Source organism: Lutjanus erythropterus, chromosome 15, assembly GCF_056507025.1.
Source record: "Lutjanus erythropterus isolate fLutEry1 chromosome 15, fLutEry1.hap2, whole genome shotgun sequence".
Lineage (NCBI taxonomy): Eukaryota > Metazoa > Chordata > Actinopteri > Lutjaniformes > Lutjanidae > Lutjanus > Lutjanus erythropterus.
The window spans coordinates 7,226,615-7,246,286 of NC_139331.1; the positions used below are offsets into that span (position 1 = coordinate 7,226,615).

Sequence of the window (19,672 nt, forward strand, 5' to 3'; positions counted from 1 at the left end):
AGAGACAGTGACACAGTTTTCCCTGATAGTCAGTTTCTTTGCTTCGACTCACCTGCATCTTTGTCGGCTTAGGCTGCACCAATGCAGTGTTGCTTCACAAAGTTAATACTAATGTGGCTCAAAAGAAATTACGTTGATTTGTTCAAAGATAGAATATGTTTGATATATGTGATATTTCAGCAGGTTGACTTTAATACAGTCTATCTTTAACAGTGCTGTTTTTCATAGTTTAGTCATTAATTTAGCAGGTGTTGTTTGTATAGAACTGACTCTGCTGTCAGTACAGTGAAAAAATTCAAATATTGGATCTGCTTTAAAAAAACTAAGAAATGGGTCACATGAAATATTTGACATCGAGTTTATCTCACATTTTTTACCACCATGCAAACCCCTCACTTCAAGTTGTCTTAACCTAAAAAAATGTTTATTGACTCAATGTAAATGATCCATTTAGTTTAACCTGAAATGTTTATGCAAACCATATTTTGAAGGAAAAAATGTTATTATTGAAATATATAACAAATTCAATTAAATACAGTTTTATCAATAGCTACTCAAAAGACATTCCTGTTAGAACACACTGATATTTATAGTCAACTTGGCTGATTTTCAAGTAATTAGTACAGTTTACTGATGTTTCAAATAAAAGTGATAGCAAATACTATGAATTAAATATGAATGTATAGTAAATATTTGTGCATAATACATTTAATCAAGCACAATTTGTTGACCTTTCCTTGAGGTCTACTTTGGATTTTCATGTTCATTTATTGAATGTATTATTGTCACTTTTTCTTACATGTAGTAAATGGCAGCCTGTTTTGGTCCTCTGAATTACATATGTAGGTTACTTTATCTATTTTTAAGGTTCTGGGTACACATATTTATATTATATTTATATTTAAATTCATTGCGATTTCTAAGATGTTAGAATGTGTGTGCAGTGTTATCTGTGTTATTTTGTGTCATTACACAATAATTAATTGTACGTGGAGCTTGTGATCACATGGTTTGGCTCCTTGTAACCTCGTCTTGACTCAACCTGTTTTCTTACAGAAAATGTTTGAAAACATTTAAGCTAGTCCAGAGCTTCTTTCTTTCTTTCTTTCTTTCTTTCTTTCTTTCTTTCTTTCTTTCTTTCGTTTTTGGTCTTTTGCTGTGTAGGAAACCATTTCTCCATTTTAAAACAAAACTGATCAATAAACATCAATAAATAATGCCAAGTAACTGAACTGTAGTATTTTCCTTCTACCTGCAATCAGGTAGAACTGACAATAAACATTATTGTGTTTTCGTTATCTTAGAATGAACTGTTATGTCTACAGAGGGCATATGTCCTCTTCTACGTCCACCGTGTTGCACCACCATGTTTGTACAGTAGTCCACAAACAGAGGGTGAGGAAGGGGAAGGTGAGGTGAGCAGTATTCAGCTGCCTGCAATCTCCCACTTCCCCGCTAGATGCCACTAAATCTGACACACTGGTCCTTTAATGCTTTTTTGTTTACTGGCAATCAGTTGATCAATTACATTAAAACTTTTCTATTTATCTTTCACTAGTTTGTTTTAGTTTTCCAATTTTAGGGATTTTTACACACTTTTAATTTTAATGATTGTATTACTTAAAATATCAGGGCTATATAATGTTCTTTATCATGCACGACATTTAATATCATGGCCAATGTGTGCAGTATCTTTTTCTCTAGAATGTTTAAAGTCATGTACAATACACTGTGAAATATTACTTTTTACTATCATTATTATCTGGTGCGATATAATTTTTTTACTACCTGTCAATATCACTGCCAATAATTCTGTCAATGTAATTACCATTACTACTTTTGTACTTAACTTATCTCTTGTTATTCTGTTGCATTCTGTTGCTTATACACTTTATAGTTTATGTTTTTGTTTTTCACTTATTTGATGCTCTATTGTTGTTACTTTGTTACTGGCCATTTTGCTTGACTTTAATCAAGCAAAATTAATACAGTCCTGTCTTATCTTATCTTGTTGTGTCTCGTCTGGTCTCATCTTATGTAATTTGTCTACTTCCTCTTTTCCCCAAGCCACATTCCTTATTTTCTTCACCACAAGGTTAGAGGGCTGTTTTGTAAAATAAGTTTACATGACATGCATTACTACTTTGTGCTAACAATCCCACAACATAATGCAGTGCATTTTACAGATGACAAGATTACTGATGACCTTCAATGTACTGCTCGCTAATCTTGCTGACCTGAAAACACTGATGAACACAGTCTTTTTGGCTAACTACCCAGCTGACGCTAACCTATGTCATAAAACCATATCAGCCAGTGCATTAATGGTATTCATCCATAGTATTCTGTGCTGTGTACTGCTGTACATCACTGTATAAACTCTTGTAAAGGAAGCTAAATCATTTTAGCTGGCAAGCTAAAGCTAACAAAGTTAGCTAGCTAACATTTAAATTCTGTAGTTTACTTTATGACATTGTGACATTATGAACTCCTGTCTGTGAACCTTTAACTGAATTTTGTCAGCTTCGGGGTTCCATGATCTACTGACACATTTCAATAATGATAAAAGTGAGCTGAATGTTGCCGTTACTGAGGGATGTAAAATGCAGGAAGTCTTGAGAAGATTATTTCTCGCCCGCAACAGAGACTAATCATCATGTGTCAAAAGTTTCTTTGTTACTGCTGCACCTGTGAACCAACGGCTGTTACCTCGCATATAATCACTTCTGAAGGCATGTTATATAACAATGCTACTTTGTGTTAGCCTTTATCTAGAGTGCGAACATCATCAGCATTGTGCCGCACAAAGGCATCTGTCAGTAAGATCCATCTTGTCCGCGCATTTCAAAGTGTCAGCAGCAAATGAGCAGCCAAACTTTCTGTGCAGTTTGTATTCTTTCTTCTATATGTGTGAATATTCGTGATTATTTTTCCATCAATGCAACGCATGATTGTTGCATTAGCACAGCAGCTTGTGTTTGTATGTAGTGAAGGTAGTTGAGTGAAACTAAGAAAATGCAGAGTGCTGGTGGCTGCGATCAGAGCAGAGGTATTAAAGTTTAGCAGTGAAGTTGTCCAGTGGCAGTAAATGTACAGATTGCCCAGGAATAAACACTGCAGAGGAAGTTCAAGTGTCTTGTTTCCCGTGTTTCAATCTGCTAAAATATGTGTTCAGTGACTTTTTACTGGATATCAACCTTGTGTGTACACACAAGTTGTTAAAAAGTCTTGATACCTAAATAAATGCTTCACGTCACGTTTATGCCCATCAGGCATAATTCATTTTATCCATATAGCACCTTTCATACAAGAAATGCAGCCCAAAGTGCTTTGTATGAAAATACATAAACATAATAAAACCCACATGTAAAAATAAGATAAGATGACAATAGAATACATTGAAAGCATCTTCACATGGATGAAACCCACTTGTACTTCGAGTAAAAGTACTGTAATACATAAGCTGGGAAATAAAACCCAGTGAGATAATATTAATTAAAAAAAAGCTAAAAATAGAGTGGAAAATATGACATCCGGAGTATTTCTTTTTCCTTTTACCTTCTACACATTAACAGAAATATCTGTACTTTCTTCTCCTTAAATTGTCATAGCAGAGTACTTACTTTATTTTTAATGCATTTGTGGGAAGTTTTGGTTTTGGACCCTTAAATCAGTTACAATTATGGTTACAGACTCTCATATTTTAAGTATAATTCATTTACCAAATAATTTTTTTTATAGATAATTAATATCGTTACTGTGAACTTTTGGCTGTGATAATTGACAGCCCTACATGAAAAAATTTGTAACAAAAACGCTTATGTTGATCATGATGTTCTAAGTTCTGTTGCTAAAAGTGAAAACTGATTTTCCCATTGGAGCAAAGTATGTTCATTGTTTTCAGTTTTATTTAAAGGTGGAATGGTTTAATAGTCTTTGAATTATATTAATGTGAGATTCAGTTGGCTTCGCAGCTACTTTTTACTTTTGTCCTTTTTCAATTTTACATGAGTGAAGAAATTGAATCAGTACTTCTACTTTTACCAGAGTAAAAGTAGAAGTACTCGTCATTCATTTCTCACTCACTTCTATTCCTGCACAGATCTCCATTCTGGCATTTTAAAGATGATACATCTTCTGCTGGTGTGCCATGCAGCAACAAGTTACCTTGAAGAGGACAAGCCATTAAAGGTGTGTTTACTGGAAAACAATGTGAGGCGCTTTATTGTCTCTAATTAATAAAAATATCTTCTTTGTGATAATGGGCTTAGATATGAGTCAGGAGCAGAAATAGGTCAGACGTCTGTGTCTGAATAACAAAAGCTCAGCTCGTTTTGATTGCCATGTTTATTCCAATCTCTGTCTCTGCCGCCCAGCACAACAGGTGAATGAAATTTTGCCTGGCTGTTTCTTTCAGTAGAACTACTTTCTACTGAAGAAGTAGCTCTAGGAAAATTGTCATCAGTGAGTTACATCAGTTATCCCATGTTATCCCATGAAACACTGATTCTGGAAAGATATTGCAGTCCACAGAGATGGATATCTCAAATCTGGGAAACACTAAAACTCTTTATATGGCTGAATATCATTAGAGATGTGTGAAAAAAAAGTAGTTTTTTGGAATTAGGATACAATAAACTTTCTAAGTTTAACTAAGTTTACATTTCAAAAGAGAATGAAACTGTTTGCTGACATATTTGTAGAAACAGTATCTAAGATTTAGTGGTTGGGTGGGTGTGTCCCACACCGGCAATTGACTGACATCTAACAGCCAATGTGGATTTGCTGATGTTGCTAGGAAACATGTTAATTACCATGGGAGCACTGAGTATGTAGGCTACTGTTAAGACACTGGTCACTGTAAAACATTCAACCTTGATCCATTCTTTACTCGCACAACATAGCGTGACATATAAAACCCACCAAAAACCTCTTGGCTTGTCTGTCTACCATTACAATGATTACCAACTCTCATTTGGTCAAAATAAACCTTTAATTCACAGAGGTAGGTAAGAAAATATTCTGGCTCTGCTTGCCGTTTCCTCCCTCTGCTTCTCTGATGTCTGATCTCCCTTATTTTAACCAAACCAGAGTTGGTTATTGTTGGAGGACTGGAAAGACGAGTGAGTTTCATTTTAGTTCTATCAAGTTTGAAAGAAGGTGACAGTGGCTAGCTAATGTTGTTAATGGTTATCTAATATGGTTTTTGCTAAGTAAAATTATGCATATGCAGGTTTTTTAAACCTGCTAAAATAGACGACTGACCCTTTTTCTTTAGCTACTAGATGAGTTTGTCTTTTCGTTCCTTTCTTACATCATGATTTTCTATGTTGCTGCTCCTAATAAAAGCTTTTCAATAAGAAAATAATGGGGGACTAAAATGTTCAAACCCCCCCCAAAAAACAAGAGAGACAAGCACTTGTTAGTCATTCAGAAAGCTAGGAAACCTAATTTGCTAATGTTAGCACTTACGCCTACTTGACATTACTTTTTTTTCATGTGTTCTCCACACACTCATTGCTGTGTTACAGTAAGGTGGGGGTCTAGCTAATGTTAACTGTCTTTCTTTAATGAATCCCTTTGTGGCAATGACAGATTACCAGACTGTCAAGAGGAGCAGGTAGCGCTGTAATGTCAGCACTCCCTACCCTGTGATTTGAATCACATAAAGAGTGCTCAGATCACGGATGAAACAAAGCAGTGACTAACAGTGCCAGTGCCGCAACTGGTTAACTGCCTGTCCAAGCGATTTAGGCTATGAGGAAGTATTTTAAGTATCTGCCTACATAGATATTACAGACAGGATATTGAATAATAGGAAAAATGTCATTTAGCCAGATTATTTCCCATCAGTATATCTGGTACAGACAAGATTCAAAGTAGATGGTTTAAAAAGTGGACCAGCCGGCTTTAAAGACACTGGGAATTTTAATGATAAAGTTGGTAAATGGATAAATTGCATTGCTGTCATGAGATAATTATTGGGTTAAGAACCTAGGACATTACTAAGCTTGACTGTCATCTGTTCAATTGTAGATATATTGTGCTGGGTGTGAGTAACGTGGGATATTCCACACCTATTGTCTGTATAACAATACAAACAATAGGCCATGAAACAATGCAGCAAGTAAATTCTTGTTCTTTTTCTACCTGTCTTGAAAGGAATGGCAATATCTACGAATGGCTTGGCCGTCTTTGCCCTTCTAGTGACGCTTATTATTTTGGAAACAGGGAACGTCAATGAATTTTCACAACCAGCTATACCAGTAAGTTTGCTGTATATATGACACAGAACAGAAAATATGGGGCTTGTGCCTGATGACTGGTTTTGATATAGGCTAAACACAAAGCAATTATTGGAACCTGATATCTGTTTTTGCCTCAGGTACACCACGAAGACTTTCTACCTCACACAAGAGAGAAAAGGAATGGTCAGTCACAATTATTAATATTAATGAAAGTATATGAAAATGAATATAAACATTTGGGAAATACACTTATTTGCTTTTTCGCTCAGAGTTAGAAGAGAAGATTGATACCACTCTCACATCTGTCCATTACTAATGAAGCTAAAGATTAGCTTAGCTCAGCATGACTTTTCCATTCAGGGTGAAACAGCTGGCACAGAGTCTTGTTTATGTGAGGTTGCTGGCAATTTCTCACGTTTGGGTAGAGTCAGATTTTCTTCTATATCCAATCTTCATGCTGGCTATGCTAAGCTAACTGTCCACTGGATATTGCGTCATGTTTAGCATAGACATGGGAGTGGTATCAATCTTCTCCCCTTAGCTGCTGCAAGAAAGTGAATAAGCTCTTTTCTTAAAATTAGGGCTGTCCCCAACTAAAGATTTTACTAGTTGGCTAGTGGTTGTTAGCTAAAGCCAACTGTTGGCTTATTAAGTGAGCCGCCTGTTAAATGCTAATGGCAAAAACGATTCTGAATGCGTGGGAACAACCAGCAAAGAGACCGAATATTTTATGAATTGATTTTGGCACATTATAATGTTGTTTAAAACACAAGACAAATACTCGCAGACTCATCAACATGATGGATGATTTAAACTAATTAGCTTGCTTCTGTCCCTGTTGAGGCTTCATTGTCCTGACTGGCCTGACAGGCTGTATTCTAGGCTAATAGACGAATCCAGTGATGTACCACAAGTTAACAAGCCGCCATTGCTGCGGTAGTGTCTCTCCATTAGGGTGAATGACTGCAGGCTGCCATAAGAAGTTTACAATTTTCTACTTTTACCTTTATGTTTTATGTAACATTACTTCAGACAACAATGTTTAGGTAGTCGGACCGAGCCCGTGCTCCAACAGTTGTGTCAAACTTCAACTTTGGAGAGAATTGGAATGCAAAATGCACAAACCTTTACTTTGTGAAGGGCGCCATGGTCTGAGATTACATGCTACATAGATTCACTGAGTGCACTGAATAAATAAAAATGTGGTCGATTAAGACTCTTGTCAGCAACCAACCATTTAGTCAACAATTTGGGGGCAGCCCTACCCAAAATTTCAAACTGCTACTTTAATGCTTTGTATGTTTATCAAAAATTCACATTGATTTTTCTAATTTCAACCTTTGCAGCGCTCACAGGCCAATTGAATTACATTATTGAGGTTGTTGTGAACACCTCTAATGTGGAAACATTTGAGCGGCTTCGGTCGTCTTTGAATGCCACCAGTCTACCCATACAACTTGACAACAACACAGACATCACTGATTTAAGCATCACAACAGGTGAGCACCAATTCTGACCGTCTTTACCAAATTCATAACAAACATATTACAAAGGTTATTAGCATATCGATAATTTTCTTCTCTGTTGACAGTGTGTGCATCAAATGGCACTGGCATCCAGTGTAGATGTGAGGATCAGTTTGCTTGGCCGTACGCAACCTGTGTCTCATACGGAGCCTGTGATTCCATATCCAGTGGCATCTGTAAATGCATCAATGGCCTTCCAGTTGATGGCCAGTCCTGCCAGCCAATATCAGGTAATCCAATCCAAATTTATTATTAAATCTAATGATTTGCCATGCCATGGGTCAGTTCAGTTCGGTTAAAATCAGTGCAATCCAGTTCATGTTAATGCAATTCAAAAAACTGTGTTCATCCTCCACAGAGGAGTTTAAGCAGACATAATCAAGGGTGTAGAATCGGGTTGGGATGGTAGGGACATGTCGCTACCGGTATCCAGGGATTACTGAATTGCAACAGCAATAACTAAAAAATATATATGTATATAACTGCTGTTGTCTGTCAGTGTCTAGTCAATATTAGTTTGTGACATCCAGTATTAACAATACAGTTTTAAATTTTTGAAGATTGCGTGCTTCCCCTCATTATGCCTCACATTGGTTTGATCCACTGCCAAGCTATGACCATGGGTTTCTGAGGAATATACACAAACCTGCAATTTAATTCCCATGCTGTAATCTTAGTCGGCAGCGGAATAGCCTACCTCTGTGTCCCCTTACACTTTGTGTCAGAGACTATGTTAATAAAACAGTGTCTGTGTCACTCTGAAGCTTGGTGACAATAGTCTGAGACGTGTTTATTGTCCTCACCAACCGTGACACAAAATGTTTGCCCTTGGCTATAGTCCATGTTTTTGTAAACAACAATGGATCACATGATGACTCGTATGTAAAAGGGGTTGTGGTGAACCAGCAGAGAATTATCACCCGGTTCTGCACTTCCTCTTAACTCTGCTTTTCAGCTCATTGTTCTGGTTTTGGGACCCGCAGCTGTTCTGTTTTGATTCAGTCTCACAGCTCTCATCAGCCTTGTTACCAGATGTACCAGGCAGCAGTGTTGCCAGATTGGTTTTAATGTTTTCTAGCTCAATAACTTCTCAAAATCTGCCCAAATATTATCTATAATAAACAAGTGAAATCATAGCAACAGTATTGTGGTTCAATTTTCAGTGTGACATAATAATAAAACAACAATTCAAGTGTTCGCAAGTGAGCTAGAATGCAGATATGAGGCTACATCGCACAACACAACTTACAGGCCAATATTTTGATTTTCTGCCCTTTCCCTTAAAAATAAAGGAAAAAATAAAGGAGCAGTTCAAATAACAAAAATAGTAGCTAATAGTGTACCAGTTTAACACCCTGGGAGTGCCAAAAGTGCCCTTTGAATTTCAACTGTACAATCTCTCATAAACACACATTTTATAAAATGAAATACATTTTGCAAAGTTTAGTTATGCATACCATCACACATAGTAAAGTGTAATGAACGCATACATTCACAGCAGTATTTTTTCTGTAGGATAACAACCATCACTGAGCCCATTTAAATTTTGGATTAATATAGAATTACTCAGTTCAACTGTATTTTATACGCATGTGATATTTTAACGTTGTGAAAAATAATCATAGCTTACAAGACCATTTTGAAAACGCGTAAAAAATAAAACCAAAAAAGTTAGAAACATTGCCATTTGTAGTAAATGAGGGTACTTTATCTCAAAATCTGAGAGCTCTAACACAAAAATTCAGGGACTTACAAGTGCTGAGACAAAAAGCGTTACAACTGTCCCAGGTCTCCCCTACTTTTTGTTCCCCTAATTCCGCAATTTTCTACTGATTATGAATATTTAGTCAAATTATTTGCATTATAATGCAGGCAAATTAATTGGACTTAAAACCACTTGTGAAATCTCACTGACAGAGAGAGTGAGAGTTGCTAAGCAACCAAGATGCATTTCCAAGTGCACAAACAGTAAAAACATATCTGCAGCAATTTCTGTGCAGTCAATATGGCTGCCTCTTGCAGAGATAGATAAAAATGATCACATTTTCTTTGTCTTTTGTGTCATTTACAGAAAGAACATCTCACGTGATAATACAGACACATTTAGGAAAAGTCAAGCACCAGCAGTACTGTATTTTTTAAATTCAACAGAGTTATTGCACATGTAAATCTATAAATAGTGCATGCACGAAGAGATCTAGAAAGAAAGAGAGAAGGTTAAAGAAAGAAGAAGAGAAAGTGAAAGTATACGCAATACCATACAATCAAAACCTCTGACAAATAATGAAACAAGAGGTTTCTGATAGCAAAAACACTGCAGTGTGTGTGTTTACAGGGTAAACCGCAGGTGGATGATGGTACCTTGTGTCTCCTCTCAGCAGATTGAATAAAAATTATTTCATATCGAAGCAGTGGTGCACTCAGGCTGTCTGAGGGGCAAGGGCAAGAAAAATAAAAAAAGGGGGCACCAGTGCAGCAAAAATCATTATAACTACTACAAAGCTGTAATAAAAACACACAGGGAGCTATTTAATCATTTAAAGGCTTGTAGGGCACTTTAAGGAATACAATTTATGAATGTACTTTTAGTATACTGCAATTCTTAATGCATTTAAAAACCTGCCTAACTCACTGCAAACCAAAGTAAGTCCTGACCACCTGCTAAACACCATTTTATCCTGCACAGTGCAACCAAAAACAGGCCGCCTGGGCATAAAATCGCCCGATCTGGCAACAATGTCAGGCAGTGAAATCCTATACGTACAAACACATAGCTAATAAATGACAGGCAAATGTTAGTGACTAGCTGGTGAAGTGGAGAATTTATCAGCTAAAGAAATGTTTTCTCAAGAGTTGGTGGAGAGGAAAACCGAGGTAAAAGAGTTAATGTTGGACTGATCAGGTGAAACATGCTACTAATGAATGCTAATGTTGCTCGGCTGAATGTGTAATGTATTGTTTTCCAGCATAATTGAAGAGTAAAAATCAAAAACCCTCAAAATACAATTTTGTCCCAGTTCTGAAGACTGATATAGATAAATGTAACTGTGGAGGTTTTACATTAATTAGCACAGGGGGCCCAACAAACCTGTTTCTTATAAAAAATTCAATCAATCTTTGACAGGCTTCATATTCCAATGAAAGAGTTTTGTCTGTTTTCACTGCACGTGCAGCGTTGCTGGCTCAGGTTGAGTACACCGTGGATGTGGAGCTGAATTTGACAGATGTGCAGACAGTGGACTACCTGCGGAGCGTCTTGAACAACGGCAGCTTTTCTCTGGCCCTGGGTCCCACTTTGAATGTCACAGACATCAACATCACCACAGGTAAGGGTGGAGCTACTCCTGATCTGAACCCCGGCGATGCTGTTATTGAGCTGTGCTGTTTTTTTTTTTCCATGATCAATGATTAATCCTTGCTTTGTTCTTTCATGAATACATTTCTTATATTCAGAGGTGGGAAAAGTACACACAAGCTTTACTTAAATAGAAGTACAGGTACTTGTGTATAAAAAGTGAAGTACTGATTCAGCCTCTTACGTGAAAGTGAGAAAGTACAGGCTCTGAAATGTACTTGTGTATAAAAGCAAAAAGTCGTCCTCTGAAGGACATTCCTACTGGCTGTTTCTGTGCTGTCAGCTGAACCTCACATCTTCTCTACGGTCAAGAGTCCCTCTCTGTCTGTTCCGTTTCCTTAGGTCTTTTATGTCTTGCTACGTCTTTTACATTGTTTTCTTCTTGTTACATCTTGTTATGTTGTTTTTGGCTTGTTATGTCTATCATGTGTGATATCCACTGATGGATACGCCTGTGTTATTGTCCAATCCATTTCTGCTGAAATCAGTCTTGAGGTAATGCATAAAGATGCATAAGAGAAATAATCTATTCCCCTCAAATGCATTAAAACTAAGAGTAACAAGCCTTTTTTTTGAAAATGTCAGGAGTAGAAAGTACAGATATTTGTGTTAAAATGTAGGGAGTAAAAGTAAAAAGTAGTCCGACATAAATAAATATTCAAGTAAAGCACAGATACCTGAAAAATCTATTTCTAAATTATTTGTACTTTTTTACTTTCTACCTCTGCTCATATTAGAGACAGTCTTACAGGAATGCCTATGATCAGCCGTTGCCCACGCATCAATGCACAATCAAGTGTTTACTTTGTAATTTCTCACCTATTAACTCTGGACATATGGAGGAAGTGACACAGCAGAACTTGCTGTCTTGACCTTGGGCCTGAAAACCTCCTCCGTCAGTCCAAAGGTCCTGTGCTTGCAGTGTAAAATCGCACCAATACTTCCCCAGTTCCAGTTGAGTGCATGCGCCTCATATTGCCCCATTGTGCCCCAGATTGGTGGTGAATTCCGTGTTATAAGAGAAAATGTTTGCCTTGAAAGATCTGATACGTTTGTCGTGGGCCATTTCTTGCCAGCAAATGGTTAAGTCAACCTTAAGAATGATGTTTCAGTCAGACAACTCACGTTTTAGAATGTTAATTTCAGCAGCAGAACACAGTTAGAGTTTGGCGCCTAGTCTCACCCCACAGGTTAAGTTACATAGAGATACACCAGGGGTCATGAGCAGTTCTCGAACTCCCCGTCGGAGCCTGCATGTTGATGCTGGGGTGGTGGTGGAGCTAAAAGAGCAGGCAGCGACACTAGTGCAGGACAGCAATGCAGGTTTTAGCAATTTAGGGTGCGTTTGGTACATATTACAGAGTGTGAGGCATGCCTGATGTCCATGTTCAAAAGTAAATAAGAAAAAAGAATAACTCCAGAACCATATGGACCAGAGCAGTGGTTTTGGTATCAGAAAAAAAAGAAAAGACAAAGTTTTGTTCAATAAATCTGTTTTCTGTTCGGACTCTGAGAAATACTGCATACTTTTACCTATTTGAGGTTTGTGCAGTTATTTGAATGAAACCATCTGAGAAGTTTAAAGGGACTTAAAGGGACACTTCACCCCCAAATCAAAAATACATATTTTTCCCATAAGCTGTAGAGATATCTGCCTTCTCTCCAATATATGAGATAGAGAACTACTTCCTCTCTTGTGGAAAGAAAGTAGTTTCCACATGAATTTTTGTGGTGTTTTTCAGCACCACAAGTCACGTGCCATTTAGTCCTAATATATTAGAGAGAGGGCAGACATCTCTATAGCTGATATCATCAAAACTCTAGCTCACACCAAACTATCTAGATGGAAAAATAGTACTACAGGCCAGGGGGAAAATATGTCTTTTTGATTTTTGGGTGAACTGTCCCTTTAATAATAGCCCCCAAGTAGTTAGAAGTTAGGAGTCACAAGCCAAAAATGGTTGGCAACACTCTATTCCTCTGTATATGGAGTGAAAATATGAGGTCAAATAAATTGGAAATACTGAACTAAAGTACAAGTACCTTGAAAAGTACTTGTAAATCTACTTAGTCAACACTGGCAGTGTAAGCTTATGTTATACACAATTCTAAATCATACGAATTAAGCACATGCATTTCATATTTTAATACCTGTCGGTGTGCACAAGTTCATACTTGATCACAAAACAACAATGCTGGCTGTAATCACACACACGTTTATTTTGGCACTTTGGTCCATCACATTCGATCTGAAAATGAAACAGTTTCCGTGGAGCTAAGGTGTTGGCTTTCACCTTTAACTCCAGGAGGTTTACTTTCAGATTGATTAAATATTGGAGAAGTTATGTCCAGTTCATTGTCTTCCTGCTTAAAGATAATCAGCACGTGAACGTCAGTCACTGTTTCAGTCTAAATCTGATGAGTTAGAGCGCGAAACCTGCAGAGCAGAAACCGTCTGTTGTGTCAACAGAAACGTTCGTCCTGGGCTTCACACGCAGCGGGCTAGCACGGCCTGTACACGCACACACACACACACACACACACACACACACACACACACACACACACACACACACACACACACACACGTTAAAAGTTCAACAAGGAACAATGTAAAATCCAGTTTTCATAATAGGGGACTGTCCCGTGCCCGGAGACTGCAGAAACCAAACAATGGTGGCCTATTAATGATTGATTTAATAATTGTTGAATTGATTTTACTTACAGTTCTCAAACAAGTCTGTGTGGATGTATTAAAGTCCTGTTATATCTGTTTAATATTTAATCTGTCTTTTGTGTGTCCTTTCTTTGTCCTCGTGTGTGTATTTTTCCTTGTTGTTCTCTAGTTTGTCACCTGAATGGTACCAGCTTCCAGTGCAGATGTGAGGATCAGTATGTTTGGTCCAATGAAAACTGTCTCACTTACGGAGCCTGTGATGAGATGACTGGTGACACGTGTGGGTGTATCAACGCTCTTCCATCCAACGGAGAATTCTGCCAGCCAAAGACAGGTGACAGAGACTTTTTCAGGCTCACTGTTAAGCATCTTGATGTTTTCATTCTACATGAGAAACAAGACATCTTCTAGTGTTGTAATCAGCTGTTTTTTCTTGGTTTTGTGCTCGCTAGAAGCTGTGCAGCTGTATGAATACCTACTTGAAGTTGAAGTCAGCCTTAGTGACATTGCACTGATAGAGCAATTAAGGAGCGCTGTGGAGAACATCAATTTTCCTCTCAGACTTAACAACACAATCAACATCACACAAATTGACATAATATTTACTGGTAAGAAATAATACTTGGCCCTGTAATCTGTATGTGACATTTTGAAAAATTGATTAAACCTGCCAACTGAAATTAAGCTAATGTTCTACATAGGCTTAATCTGGGACTACATGTATGAAAAAATTAAAGAAAAAAAAAACAGAGCACTTTTGTTTTTACCCCATTTTTCATGAGCTGAATTAAAAAATCTCTTCTTCTGTGAACACAAAAGCTTTATTTCTTTATTAAATTTTGTTCACAATTTGCAGGGAGAATCTGGTTAATTTTCAAAATAAAAGACTCCATGCAGAGTCACGATCTTAAAGACAGACAGAAAAGAAACTATTTAACCACGTAGCCTGCTTATCCATGGTAGAAGCACAAAGAGCGAGGAAAGAGGACATAATCAACAAAATCTGAGCAAGTGGCACAGACCTGCTGTTCTCGGTGGAATCAACCGGTTAGGCAAAAGCAGTGATTGGCTAGGGTTAGGGTAGGGCGGGTCATGACTTTGCCCCACTGTGAAAAAAATGGTCTAAGGCCTAAGAAATGTAATTTTAAAGATCAGCCTGCACATTTTGTTGTGACCAGTCCTGTGCAATAATCCTCCTGTTTAATCAACATCACTGTTAACAAAATACTGGGACTGGGTTTTTGGAATTAACCAGGACATAATGGAGAGTTTTTTTTGTTGAGTGTATTTATGTTTTTTCTTTAGAAAAGATCAGGATTATGTTGGACATTAGGTCAATTTCAGCTGACAGTTTGGTTCACTATATTTCAAGAAATGTCTCTTCTAATTTAAAAACACAGAAGAACACATACAAAAAGTTTTTAACTTCAACTTGTGAAAAAATGGCAGCAAAAACAAAAGTGTTGCATTTATATTTAAAGTATATATACATGACGTAATGACCTAAATAGTACCTAACGCCGCTCTCTTTTTCAACAGTACCTCCAGTTGTTTATGAATACCAGGTTTTCATTGAGGTGAACACTACAGACGCAGACCAGCTGAGAAGCACCCTGAAAAACATCACTTTCCCTGTCCAAATCAGCACAAATGTCAACATCTCAGATGCTAATATCACCACAGGTAAGAACTCATATTTTAGCCCTCAGGTGATAGAATACGTCGTACTGTCTGTCTGAAATGTTCCTGCCTTTTTCTAAGAGTAACCACAGTGTTCTTTTAAAAGTGTGCAGCCCGGGTGGCTCTCAGTTCCAGTGCCGCTGTGAGGATGACTACCTCTGGCCTTGTGACAAGTGTGCCACCTATGGGAAGTGTGATGGTGATACAAACAACACATGTGGCTGCATTAAAGCCATTCCCACAGACGGACAGTACTGTCAGTCAATACACAGTCAAAGTGAGTACTGTCATCACACACTAATCCCAGCTCTACTAATCTTGAAACTGATGTGATTCTCTTTAGCGATGTTCTTGCTTGTAAGTTATTTTATTTCAGTGATTTTTTTTTCCTGTTATTTTCAACTCATGAATGCTTATTTTGAGAAAAAATATCCATGGCACCTTTTCACCAACAAGTCTTTGTTTCCCTACAGACTTTTCAGTATGTCCTCTGACAGCAGCGCTGACAACAACGTCACCATCAACAGGTAACGCTAAAGTACTCAATAATCTTATTAACCGCCTTTTGATTTCTGTTATACTTCTCTTTTCCCTTGATTATGATGGAACTAAGTAAAGGTGCTCAAGTGATTTTGTTTTTTGCCTCCACAGCTCCTCCAGTTCTGTATGAATACCTGATTTCTGTTGAGTTGAACGTCTCAGATGTTGCAGTAATAAATCAGCTGAGGAACGCTCTGAACAGCATCAGTTACCCCATCAACATCAACAGCAACATACAACTCTCTGATGTCAACATTTCTACAGGTAGGATTCATTAGACTGTGGAAATGTCAACAAAAGTATAAGTTGTTTTCAGCTTATGCTGGTATGTGACTTTTTTGTGTCTGAAGTGCATCATTTGGATCTTAACACTGTCATAACCATGTCATGACACATTTATAACCGTTGTCATGAAGTGCCATTGAATCAATCATGTAATTTTTAAGGGAAAGTCACCTCAGCTTGACATTATCAACCATAAAGAAACTGCTTTGTGTTTTAATATTACATTATACTGTCATGTGTGGTTGTTTTTGACATTGGCCGTCATGAGACCATTATAAGCCTGTCATGAATATTTTCCTTCACCTAAAGTAAAGTGGTATATTTTGGAATTGTCATAAAGATGTCATTAAGTTTTGTGAAATGCTTTTGATTCATTGATAGGACTGGGTGTTTTACGATCGATGATCTTTATGGACTTATCATAAAAATGTCATTAACTTTTATTAGACTGTCAAATGCTTTTGGAACAGTGCCATGAATAGTTTCTGAGATTTCAAATAATGTAGGACATGTCAAAAAGAGGTCATTAAATGTTATACAGCCAGAGTGTAGTACTAAGTTTGATAATGTCAAGTTGTCATATGAAACTCAAACAAACTTAACTTCACGTTAAAAATGACATAATTGACCAATGCACACTGAGCAGCAACAGTCTCAAAAAGTCATCAAGACTGACAGGTGTAATGACAGTCTTATGTACACCCCTCCAGATGAAGTATCACTCATATTTCTCGATGTGTTTTTGTCTCCAGTTTGCTCTCAGAGCAGTGGTGGTTTCCAGTGCAGATGTGAGGATCAGTATCGTTGGTCATGTGACCAGTGTCGACTGTACGGACCCTGTGACAACATCACTGATGACACATGTGGATGCATCAATGCCATTCCTCCTGATGGACAATCCTGCCAGTCTGCTCATCAATACAGTGAGTTATTTCATATTAAACATAATAAATAATCTATTTAAGAGTAGTTACATTTGGAATGATGGAAAGTTTTTCTTTGTTGTTTAACACTTTTTTTTTCTTTTTTTCTTTTGCCTGCTTGGTAGTTAGTTGGTAGTTAGATGACTCTGTCACTTTGATAACCATGATACAAAAATTGTCATCATAACTCTCTGAAGCCTTAGAAACCTGCATGAGCAGCTTCTCTTTTTTTAACTTCAAGATCTCTGTGATCAAATGTAAGATGACCCCAGACAGCAGCTTGTTTCAGTCAGGAACAAACCTTTAGAAACACTGCCATCTGTTGTTGAAAATACATAATTACATGGTAATATCTTCTCTTCAAATGTAAGATGAACCCAGTCATTGAAATGTCATATCCAGTTAAATATGGTGATTTGTATCTATGCAGCTGCAGTGTGTGGCTTTTAAGTACAGTGGGAATTATCTTAACAGCATCACTCTGTATATTTGTATTTATAAAGCAGCTACTCTCGTCTTTCTTCCTGCTTACAGACTTCACAGCTTGTCCTCTTACAACAATGATACCAACAACCACAAGTCCTGCACCAACAAGTAAGACTGATGAGACAGTATTGTATTTGTGAAAACACAAAAAAGATGAATACAGTACTGATTGCATGAGATGTATTTTGAATTCTCTTCCTTACAGCTCCTCCAGTTCTGTATGAATACCTGATTTCTGTTGAGTTGAATGTCTCAGATGTTGCAGTAATAAATCAGCTGAGGAACGCTCTGAACAGCATCAGTTACCCCATCAACATCGACAGCAACATACAACTCTCTGATGTCAACATTTCTACAGGTAGGAATAAGGATTGCACACATACTTAAACAGTTGTAGCATTATTTTTAATGCTCTCTTACACTGTAAAAAGTAATGCAGGAATTTAGTGGATTCAACCAATTCTTTCTTTTTAACTTAATATGTTACTTAACGTTTTATTTCTTCACGTAAATTACTCTTAAAATGTCTAGAATTTACTTTCAGAACACCTCAGAGTTGATAAACATGAGTTCTCTTAACTTGAAATCATTTGACCTGAAATGATGAGTTGAATGAATGTATTGTACAGAGTTCAGTCAACTCATTAAATTAAGCTTCTAAAGAAACACGGTCAGCATAATAGCAGACCTCCCAGCATGCATGATTTGAGGGTTACAACTCTTCAGACACTCTGTTTTTTCATAATTTGAGAAAAAAAAACTGAGAAAATATAAAGGAAATCAAATTTGTTTGTAATATTCATCAGTGGTTGGTTCAACTTCATATCTTAAGTTTGATGAGGGTGTTTTCTCAACTGCGACTGAATTAAGTTTATTTAACTAGAAGAGTTTGTTTTGAATCATCATAAATTACCCCAGCTTGTCTTTTTCAAATTGAGTCAACTTAAAATTCTACTTTCTTTTACATTTACCATTTACCAAAAATGTCTTTTGTCAGGACAGCTTGATATTATCAACCTTAAAGAAGCTGCTTTATGTTTAAACATTACATTATACTGTCATATGTGGTTGGTTTTGACACTGGTCGTCATGAGACCATTATAAACGTGTCATGGATATTTTCCTGGAGCAGTGGTACATTTTGGACTTGTCATAATCAAGTTTTATTAGACTGTCAAATGCTTTTGAAACAGTGTCTTGAATAGTTTCCTAGACTTCAAATGAAGTGGTACCATTTTGACATGTCATAAAGAGGTCATTAAATGTTATAAGGCCAGTTTTAGGAAAGCGTGCAGTACAAAGGTGATTTATAGGCATTTAGAGTTACCTGATTGACAGTTTGATCATGTCAAGTTGTTATAACAAACTCAACTTTGCATTAAAAATCACATTATCGACCAAATTACACTGAACAGTCATAGAATTTCATGAAGACTGACAGGTGTCAAATGAAGTATTACTCATATTTCTTGATGTGTTTTTGTCTCCAGTTTGCTCTCAGAGCAGTGGTGGTTTCCAGTGCAGATGTGAGGATCAGTATCGTTGGTCATGTGACCAGTGTCGACTGTACGGACCCTGTGACAATATCACTGATGACACATGTGGATGCATCAATGCCATTCCTCCTGATGGACAATCCTGCCAGTCTGCTCATCAATACAGTGAGTTTAAACATGATAAACATCTTCCGAGTAGTTAAATCTGACAGTGCGGAGAGTTTTTCTCTGTTGTTTAAGACTGCCTTTTTGGCCTTGTGATCTTCTAATGTTACAGTTTATAAGCCTGCTTTTTTTAGTCTCTGTGATGTTTTTGCCACTTCGATAACCATGATCCAGAAATTTGCATCATAACTCACTGAAACCTTGGAAACCTGCATACCCGACTTCTCTTGAGCCACTTCTTTTTATTTCAAGACTCTTACTGTGTCTCTATTAAGTTGTTCCTGGCTTTTG

The 19,672-nt window shown here is 37.2% G+C and overlaps 1 protein-coding gene across 1 annotated transcript in view; it reads left to right on the top strand.

The window, feature by feature from the left end:
• Nucleotides 1–4,101: 4,101 nt before the first annotated feature.
• LOC146313958 (uncharacterized) overlaps nt 4,102–19,672 on the top strand; it is a 46,310-nt gene continuing 30,739 nt past the window's right edge. Inside the window, exons 1-16 of the mRNA XM_084738206.1 lie at nt 4,102–4,191; nt 6,163–6,266; nt 6,386–6,431; nt 7,595–7,747; nt 7,840–8,004; nt 10,948–11,100; nt 13,976–14,140; nt 14,259–14,414; nt 15,346–15,489; nt 15,593–15,763; nt 15,960–16,013; nt 16,138–16,290; nt 17,064–17,234; nt 17,769–17,828; nt 17,926–18,078; nt 19,211–19,381. Coding sequence (XP_084594332.1) covers nt 6,165–6,266; nt 6,386–6,431; nt 7,595–7,747; nt 7,840–8,004; nt 10,948–11,100; nt 13,976–14,140; nt 14,259–14,414; nt 15,346–15,489; nt 15,593–15,763; nt 15,960–16,013; nt 16,138–16,290; nt 17,064–17,234; nt 17,769–17,828; nt 17,926–18,078; nt 19,211–19,381 — 2,017 coding nt within the window. The 5' untranslated portion in view covers nt 4,102–4,191; nt 6,163–6,164. The remainder of the gene's footprint in view (nt 4,192–6,162; nt 6,267–6,385; nt 6,432–7,594; nt 7,748–7,839; nt 8,005–10,947; nt 11,101–13,975; nt 14,141–14,258; nt 14,415–15,345; nt 15,490–15,592; nt 15,764–15,959; nt 16,014–16,137; nt 16,291–17,063; nt 17,235–17,768; nt 17,829–17,925; nt 18,079–19,210; nt 19,382–19,672) is intronic.